Source organism: Amphiura filiformis, chromosome 6 (genome assembly GCF_039555335.1).
Source record: "Amphiura filiformis chromosome 6, Afil_fr2py, whole genome shotgun sequence".
NCBI classification, from domain to species: domain Eukaryota; kingdom Metazoa; phylum Echinodermata; class Ophiuroidea; order Amphilepidida; family Amphiuridae; genus Amphiura; species Amphiura filiformis.
Genome location: NC_092633.1, coordinates 42,981,175 through 42,991,417, shown reverse-complemented (window position 1 = coordinate 42,991,417; position 10,243 = coordinate 42,981,175). Strand labels below are relative to the sequence as shown.

Genomic DNA, 10,243 nt, shown 5'->3' with positions numbered 1-10,243 from the left:
AATGGCTAATACGTGGAAATAAAATTTAGGGTATGAAATTTGATGCAAGGGATAAAATATCGCTTTTAGCCAAGGGTTAAATCCTTGTTTAGGGTGCTTTTCAAAAGTTGATTATCATGCGATGGTGTACAGGCCACAATTGGAGTGAACCCCCCCTCTTCTGCATGTGATGGGTATCAAACTACAGGGCCTTGATAACAAACTTATTCACACATTTCTATCATCAAGTTAAGGATTGTGACCACACAAGTTTGGACTTTCTTTTTGGGCAGTGTTTACTATTTATTGTAGTACATACATATACATACATACATACATACATACGTGTATGTAACTTGAATTCCCAAGGGGCTGTGCAATTATTATGTGTACCATGGGTGGTGAATCTCTTGGTTCGCCAAAAATCACTTGCCCACCCCCTCCCTCCTTTGACATGCATAAAAATCTTTGCCCCCCCCCCTTACAAATCGCAGATTTTGGGGACTCCAATTTAAAACTCAAAATTGTCTCTGATGCGAGCGCAGTGAGCAGAAAATGTTGCATGCTTTAACTTCCTAACATGTTTCTACACCATTTTAGGGCGTAATATCAAAATGGTGACCAAATATCACATACCAAAAATCGCTTGCCCCCTCTTTTGGCCCACCAAAAATTATTTGCCCCCCTATAATTCACCACCCCAGGTACTGGTACACATAATTATTGACCACTCCGGTGCTGCTGTACCATTCTATTAAAATAAGTTTTATAAAAAAATAAAGAGATTTTGATTACATTTTATCCCATTGGCAGTGAGAGTATTATTATTCTTGTCTAAAGTTATATTTTTCTAAAATAGATCTTTTGATAAGATAAAAAATAACATGTCTTTACAATAAACATCTCAGTCAACCATTGTACACTGGGAAAATAATTTGTCAAGTGGTCTTCAATATTATGTTCTAATTTAATCTGGTCATGTGATATTAAGTGAATGTAGATACATTTTTGTAAGTCATTTAATACTGAAAATCACTATTCTATATGCCATTTTTCACCCTGACGTGGCAGTGACATGAACGCATTGAGGCAGCAGTTTCGCGCATGCATCTATGCGGCGTCTTTATGTATGTACGCCAGCGCTTTGAGTGAACACTTGAGATTTGAAGCTGTGCCCAATGAAATACGCTTCAATGCCACTGCCACCTTACAGTAACAAAGGCAGGGCATAGGTACAATGTACGTACACATTCTTTGCAAATAGCTACATTGTAATACATATTATGCATCTGCACATGCATTTAAGTGTATTATTCACAGTGAAACAATTTATACCACTCCTAAAAATGAGTTTACAAGTACATTTTGTACCTTTCACATTCTGTGTTTGACGGGCCTCGTTTTACCCATACATGTACACCTACTACTTAAACCTTATCCCAATCTTACTTAAGAAATTTAAATATTTTAAAACTATTTTTCTTCAAAATATAATAACCATACAATATTTCTCTACACATTGTACATAACATTTAAGCACTAGTATTTTATTAAAGGCACTTCCACAGCACAACAGTGCACAAATGTATATACATTACACTATACACCACCAGTGAAGATTGGGCAACAGATCAAAAAGAATATCCTGAAACTCACTGTCAATATCTGATGACGATTGTGCTGTCACTTGGAGGGTGTTCCTGCCTACATTGTACAAACAGAGTAACAGACAAAATAAAAGCTTGGACATGTGTGATATGATCAAGGGGAATGAGTCACATGTCGAATTCTGATCGAAAATGAGTTTTACATGTTTCTAAAGAGGACATTCAGAGCTTTCAGAAACTGAAAACCCCATGTTGATACAACTTTTCTTTGCAAAGATATCTATTTATCAAATGCTGAAAACAATAGAAAACATAAGAAAATTTAACACTTTCTTTGCCAATATACTGTAAAAAAGGATATTTTTGTGGGGGTTTAATTTTCGCGATTGGAGCTCTATAACCACGAAATTAACACCTCTCGAATTTCAAGTATAGGGCAGGACTTAGCAATCGCGAAAATAACCTGCGCGACAATGTCTCTCTTACTCTAAATCGCAAAAAAATAACTGTCCGCGAAAATAACCCCTTTTACAGTATCTCAAAATCAATATTAGCGACATCCGACTCATTTTCCTTGATCGTGTCACATACATACGTGTACATTGTATAGTCTGCCTATTACACCTAGCTCTGAAATTTAATACAAATTTAGAATCAAAAGGCAATTTGCCAAGGCTATGAATTTCATTTTCATTTGTGCACATGTATACAATGTACAGTGTACATGAAGAATAGATTGTTATAATCTGTAAATATAAAACTTGGAATTACATTTGTGTCCATTTTCATAAATTTTAAAAAGCAACAAGTGGTTTATTTTGGATGACTTTAGAAATGCAGTTCGGGTAAAAAGAAATGCAGTTGGGGTAAAAACACCAAATACATACATGTATATGCTGTAAAAGAAGTAAAACAGAATCAATTACTACAGTGATTTGAATGTATTGCCCTGCACTAATATTTGTAAGCAGGCTGCACTCACCACCTGTGTATGTGTGCAATCATAGATTGAATACCACACCACTCTTTTCAAAGACACTTATCTTACAGTTGTGAGTGAAACATACATATGTACATGTACAATGTATGGACTCAGTGCTGTACGGTGCGACCATTTTAGGCGCATTGGCGACTAGATTTTTGCTGATGGCGACTAAATATTCAATCCCTGGCGCCAATGGCGACCCACTGCTGAAGCTTTTAATCGCCAAAAACAAAACATGTTTGTAATGTAGCATTCAAGAGTACGAATGTATGCTATGAATATGCATATTTATCATGATGTCTCAATGGGGACTTCCTGGAAAACATATAGGCCTACACTGTACATGCGGCGTATGAAGTATGTAGCTTTCAATGGGGATAAGTAGACCAGAGTACAGCAGCTATGAACATTCAACGTACAAAGCTGTTCAGTTGGCACCTGGGAGCAAAATTTGGGCGCATAAATGTATAAAGTTAGGAGCCATTGGCTCCTCAATCAGTTTTTGCACCGCATACAGCACTGTATGGACTCTGCATAATGTGCAATTTCTATAGAATTATGATCCGGGTTTTTATCCCTGTTCTTTGATAATCTATGGTGCAATGCAGAGAAACAGCGTAACATCTAGTGCAGGGCAATACATTCAAAAATAGTGTTGACCCAGCGCTCATGGCAATTAATCCTGTTACATCGCTGCACCAAATTCTTTTCGACTAACTTCCACTGATACTTGCAATGGCCAAATAATTTTCTTCAGATCACTCTGTGGCTAATACACAACTTTAAGAAACCATTTACCATGCAGAGTTACAGGACTGGGTCTTTCAAACTTTGAAACAGTTTCCCGAAAAGTAACTGAAATTCTCTATCTACATGTATCTACATGCATCAAACTAATCACATTTTTAAAGCATTCTTTTCACCATTTCTATAGCATGCAGAAACTATACATGTACATCGAGGGTTCAGAACCAGAAAGCCTTAACTCGCAATTTTGACCAGCAGCTCTCACAAAATGAGCATAAAGTTGACAAAATGTTTTTCTGAGATATTCCAGATTTGAAATCCTTATTTTATACCCTGTAAAATCACACCAGACATGTTAGGATGGCTTCTTGCTAGGCCTACTCCTTGCTTTGGTCTTCAAAAATTTGCCTCCAAAATGTCTTTAGTTTTCTGTTGAATTTGTCATAGTGTGCTGGTGACTTTATTACCGTATTCGTCCGAGTATAGTCCCACATTTTTTTATTTTATTTTATTTTTTTGGTTTTGTAATGTCCCTGGACCTAGACCTAGATGCTAGATCATTCATGGTTGACCTAAAAAATAAAAAAAATTCAAGATGTTTTGTATTTTTAATATGAAAATTGATATTTTGTATTCATGTCATACTCTATTAATGATATCAAGATGCATTCAAATTCAATGCATTTTGATATCATTAGTAGAGTATGACATGAATACAAAATATCAATTTTCATATTAAAAATACAAAACATCTTGAATTTAAAAAAAAATTTTTTTAGGTCAACCATGAATGATCCTAGCATCTAGGTCTAGGTCCAAGGACACTCCAAAACTGATTGTTTTTTTGTTTTTTGAAATTGAGTATAATCCCACCCCCAATTGTGAAAAATGTTCACCTAAAAAGCGGGTGGGACTATACTCGGACCAATACGATAAATGTTAATTTTGTGGGAGCATGTTATGTGATTGTGAGTTGAGGCTCTCTGACTCTCAACCCTTGATGTAGAAACTCTCAATGAGCCAATTAGTCATCCAATTCAAACATCACTTCATTCTGAAAATCTACTTCACTTTTGGTCATATGATCTTGATATTCCAAAGGCACATCATCGTTATTCTTCAATTCTTGCGCACCTTTATCACCCCCGCTTTTGCCATGACCATTTTCTTTCACACCCACCTCAGTAACAACATCTTTTCCAGCATTACTTGTAGGCTGAACCTTTTGAACTGGTGTTTCACCAGCATTGGACTTGTCTACATGTACGAGACCTTTTGAAGCGGCAGATGAAGGACTCTCTGGATTATCCCCCGACTCTTGAGAATCATCCTGCTTTCCATCAAAATTCAGTTCACGCTTGCTTTTCTGTTGCTTCTTGCGCTGCTTCTTCGAGGCCGCCTTTGATTTCTTAGAAGAGTTGTTAACTTTGTTTCCAGGACCAGCATCGCGTTCGTCTGATTCGCTACTAGAGTGGCGATTTCTAGTCCTTTTGCTTTCAGACAGAGCGATCTTCTTGAAGTCTTCCTCAAAATCTTCCATCCAGAACTCACTGCCACCACTCGGTTTATATGACACCTCTGAATCACTATGGTAACGTCGTCTCCTTCCCTGGGATTCTGTTTTCAGACGTTCGATTCTGCGTTTTGCGACAGGAGGGCGTGGTTTACCTTTCTTGGTCTTACCAGGGCTTACTAATACCTCCACCTCGACATCTTCGCTAAAACTCACCGACTTGGAGTGCTGGATGCGACGTATCCGGCGGAGGGCACTCTTCAAGCTTCTGGCCGAATTAGGGGTGCTTGGTGGAGATGTGCCATCACTCATACTAGCAAAACAGTCGCTGGAAAAGTTTTGGTTGAGATCAAGCTTGAGCATTTGTGCAATATCACTTGATTTGATAACCTTATCGGATGCTTCTCCGATAAGAGATTCGATGATGACATCTGTGGCTGGCTCCATGGCATCTTCAGATACGTTTTTATCACTGTCACCCATTGACAGGTCACTCTCACATTCCTGGATACCATCTGCAGTAGAGCTGCCATATTTTGGAGTTTCTTTCAGCTGAAAAATATATTAGAATAAAATATAATGTTATAAACCCTAAATTACTTACTCAAGATTGGTGGAACCGTAAAAATACTGCTGCTACTAAAAAAAAAGTTCAAAATGTAAAGCTTTTTTTTTGAAGCTGGATAAAGTTGTACATTTTAATTGTTTAGCTTATTGAACAGTTTTCAATTTTTTTAAATCTCAAACATATGAAAGAAAAGAACTTCATTTCAGGGGTCAAAATAAGTGATAGCCCGATAGCCATTAAATTTTCTGTCAGGTTGTTAGGGTTTTTGTCCATGTAGCCCGTCGGGCTATGATAGTCCAAGCTTCAAAATAACCAGGCAGCAGGCACCCATAGAGCCATTTACCCAATGGTCATAACATTTTGGCTCCTGGTTCACAACGAATCATATGGACCAGGCTCTACATTTTTTCCAAATAGAGCCTGGTAGTTAAAGCAGGTTTTGTATTGTGGGTACAATTTAAATTTAAATGACTCTTAGCTCTTAAAAATGGTTCCTGGTGCACTAAATAATTACAGGACGAGGATCTGCTTTTTCCTAATGTGTGGCACCTGATCCAGATCTGCTTATTTTGAGGCTTCACACAGAATTAATTCATCACTCAATTGCCGGCCTAACACTAATAAAGTTTCCTAGCTAGAAATAAGTTCACATAAATGTAAAATCAAAAGTTTTTCAAACTAAGCTCTGATCACAATGTCAGGCACCATTTTGCACTTTTTTTAGACAGGTTGCTGATTTTGAACCCCGATTTCAATGTTGTGTCGAAATCCCAAATCCAAGTTAATTTTTCAAACATCAAGTCATTGTAATGTTACATGTAGGTACCTTGAAATCAGCAACAAGTTTCTCATCAGTGACATGCACCTTGCTGACCTCCATTTCCACTGAAGAAGTTCTTTCATCAGCTTTGTCTGATATCGTGGCTGCATCCAATATGTTGTCCTCTGTAAGGAATTTCTTTTCCTGTACCAAATAGACAATAAATACATGTATGTACAGTCAATCAACTTTGTAAACTAAACTGCTTTAAGTTTTAGAGTTAAGGACAGGGAAAATGCGGGACGCGCCGAAAATTTCGCATTTTGGGTACAATCGTGCATTTTAGGTCCAACCGTAAATTTTAAGATTTCAAAATTATTACCAGTGACGTAATTGTTATTGAATTATTAGCAGAAAGGTTCAAGGTCAATGGTACAATATAATAGCTTTCAAAATCCTCTAAACAGGCTCGGGAAAACAAGATGGGAAAGTTCCAAACATGCAAAATGTCCTGCTCGCTAAAGCTTGCACCATGGTCTACATGAAGACCAGTAAAAGTTTGCAAATTGGGTTCTCACAAATTTGGCACATGAAAGGGGCGGGGAGGGGGCAAGGATTTTTTGGCATGCTGAGAGGGGTATGTTTTTGGCAGGCCATTTTGAAATTTGTCCCTCTCACGACAGATTTTATAAACATAACCCCTTATTTTTTGATGCAAATTACCGTACACACTAGGCCTGCTAAGTAAGGCAGTGACTCAAGCCCGGATATTCGGGTACCCGCCCGTTTTTTCCCTTCCCGGATACAAATTCCATTTACGGATTACCCAAATTTAAAAAAAAAAAAAAAATTCCAAGTTATTTATTTTTTCGGCTTGGACCTAGAGCTAAATGCTAGGATCATTCATTGTTGACTTATTCAAAAAAAAAAAAAAAAAAGTTGTAGGCCTACAGTGTATGTGTTTTGAATAAATTTGTACTCATGTCATACTCTTTTAATGATTTCAAAATGCATTGAATTTGTATCCATTTTGAAATCATTAGGCCGTGTAAAATTAATACTTTGGTTCTCGTCCCTCCTCCTCAATTTCTGGGATTTGTCAGATTTTTTTTTTTTTTTTTAGATTTTTCCATTTTTGTAGACTTTGGAATGATTTATGAAATTTTCATACATATAAATAAGTTTATTAGAGAACAAGCATCACTTCCAAGTCTTTTTGTGGTACTCTAGGGGTTTATCCTCAGAATCTCACATTTGAAAAAAAAAAAAAAGGCCTCATCGCTTCCTCGAGCACTGTTGGAGAAGACCGAAAACTACTGACAATGCTAATTTTACATTGAAAAAAACAAACAAAAAAAAACACCTCCCTCCCTCATCAATTCATGAAAATCCTCTGGACGAGAACCAAAGCATTAATTTTATACGGCCTTAATAGAGTATGACACGAGTACAAATTTATTCAAAACACATAGGCCTACTTTTTTTGTGTTTTTGTTTGAATAAGTCAACCATGAATGATCCTAGCGTTTAGCTCTAGGTCCAGGGACACTACAAAGCCTAAAATAAATAACTTTTTTACGTTTGATACGGGTACCCGGTTACCCGCCCGAAATTTACCTCGGGTACCCGAATACGTCATTACCCGATAGGTCACAGCCTTACTGCTAAGAATACATGATTTTGGAGGCTGAAATAGAAAAATACACACCTTGTTTAAATAAAATTGTAAAAAAAAAAAAGCAAAAATATGCTATTTCCCCCAAAAAAACCCAACATCTAACCAATTTTTCCCAAATCTTTAATTTCTTTTTTTATTGGAATGATTGTAGCACTTGGCTCTCAAAATCAGCGGGAAAAAATCACATAAAAAATATTTTAATTTAACTAGCTCGATTTTTACTAATTAATAACACATAAATTTGTGTATTCTTCTTAGCAGTCATAAACTATACTATTGCCCAGAAACTCTGTACGTTTTCAAATCTTTCAAAGATGTCCCAGCTTTGAAGCCTGACCATTCTTCACGGCATGATGGCGCTTTCACCATAATTATCACAGCCCTCCTCCAGTAACTTCCATCATCACCTCACTGATGACACACCTTCATCAAACTGAACATGCAGGCAGAACTGGTTGCAGACATCCGACACAGAATGAGAATCAACCTTTTCATCTTTGCCGCTAGTCCTAAAGGCAACCTTCACATCACAAACATCCTCACAGTGAATTTCTTTCTGCAAAGAGGTAGGGTCGATGTTTTGAGCTTGAATGATGTAAGTAACCGTATCAAAATCTTGCTTGAATGTATAGCTTGGGCAAATTGCTGGGACAGTACCACCAGACATTGGTTTTTCTGTCAAATCCAGGCTCTCGGTTGGTGGTGACTGAATTGGGAGCTCATCATCGTCACTATCAAGAGCATTTTCCTGCTTGAGTTTGTCTTCCTTAATTTCATCATTTGCTGCTTTCTCATCAGGGTCATCTGCTTCACTAGTTTTACATTTTACATTTTCCTCATCAGCACCAGTTATCTCTATTTCTGTACTTTCGCTTGGACTCATCTCCTGTATCAGCTGTGGTTGCTCTTCCCGATCCTCATCTCCAATCTTACTCGCATCATCTCCATTACCATCGCTGTCAACGTCACCATTCGTTGTGATTTCTTCTACCAGACTAGATGTCTCAGGAGCAAAAGATGGCATTTCTACTTTCTCTGCTGGAGGAAGTACAGGTAGTGTGATGACGAGGCATGACTTGCTTTTATCAAATTTAGCACTTCCATTTTCTTCATCCACCGGAAAAGGCAACTGAAGATCCAACTTGTATGCCACGGTTTCTTGCATTCCAAAATAAGCTGTTTCTCAAAGACATCCAGTTGAACTGGTGTGGCCGATTTCAGCATTGGGAACTCAACACGGACAACACGCTCCTGGGGCCTGGTACTCGTCATCGAATCTCTTGCATTGGTGAAGTTTTGCATGTCAAAATGACCTCTGTGAGCGATTGTATACTTGGGTACCGCAGGTCCACTTGCTTTTGCTTCCTTCTCTGTCGGTTTGGATTTCTGATTGCGACTACCTGAAATTTTACTTGTTGACCTTGCTGGGGCATTTGATTCCTGACTTTTTTTAGATTTTGCATTATCGTATGGATAAGGCAGATTGAGATCTGAAACTGCATCAGATTTTCCGGTTGGCCCTTTATCATCCGGTGTCCGGATAATGGTTGCTTGAGGTTGTCCTTTAAATTTGATCTTCGGACGTTTCAGGTTAGTTCTATCCAATTTCTCTTTAAATTCCCTTTCAATTCCATCAAGTGCTGTTGTCTCCATAAGATCTTTCAAACGTGGATCTTTCTTACAATTATCAAAACTCTTTGGATGGAAAACAACATCATACACCATGCATGTTTTTCCACTTTTGTCTAGATCTTCTCGCCCTGGAGCTAAACTATATGGCATGGACCAATTTATCCCCGATTTCTTCACTCCATTTTGATCCTGACATGTTACTTCAGCCTTTGGCTCTGCCACTTTGTCACATTTACAAATATTGACGAAAACTTTTTTCTCCCCGTTGTTTGTTTTCAACACGTATCCAGGGCTCGGATTTAGAAACGTAACATTCATGCCACGATTCTGCTCCAACATTGCAATTTCCTCTTCATATTTTCTCTTGTTTTCGGGATCCTGAAGTTCCTGAGCATATTCGACAAGCATCTGTCGAAATTTCTCATCTTTCAGAGCCTTTTCAAGGCGCTGAATTTCATCAGGAGTCACGTCCAAATTTTCAAACATAGATTCGGCCATGTTGCTTGCAGGTTTGTTTACCTGGATTGCTGCAGCAAGGTAGTCTGTATTTACTGTAATACATACGCATCGCCTTCGCTTATACGGAACGCATGTGCCTTTAAACGAGGGCTTAGACAACTTAGGCTGCACGCTGGACTTTTAAACCTGGATCGATCACGTGGGCGTCGCATCCGGGGCCGTCAATCAATTTTACAAATCGGCTGCTGTTTTCTAGAACTTTCCAGAAGCCCCCTCTATCAAAAATTCCTGGATCCGACCCTGTGTGTGATTACC

General features: G+C 38.1%; 1 protein-coding gene across 1 annotated transcript; it reads right to left on the bottom strand.

The window, feature by feature from the left end:
* Positions 1-4,183: 4,183 nt before the first annotated feature.
* LOC140155450 (protein kintoun-like) lies at positions 4,184-10,002 on the bottom strand. Its single transcript, XM_072178308.1, is given in 5 exon segments — positions 4,184-5,383; positions 6,226-6,363; positions 8,135-8,244; positions 8,246-8,989; positions 8,992-10,002. Coding segments are annotated over 5 exon segments (3,009 nt in total). The 5' UTR covers positions 9,968-10,002; the 3' UTR covers positions 4,184-4,342.
* Between the last annotated feature and the right edge of the window lie 241 nt (positions 10,003-10,243).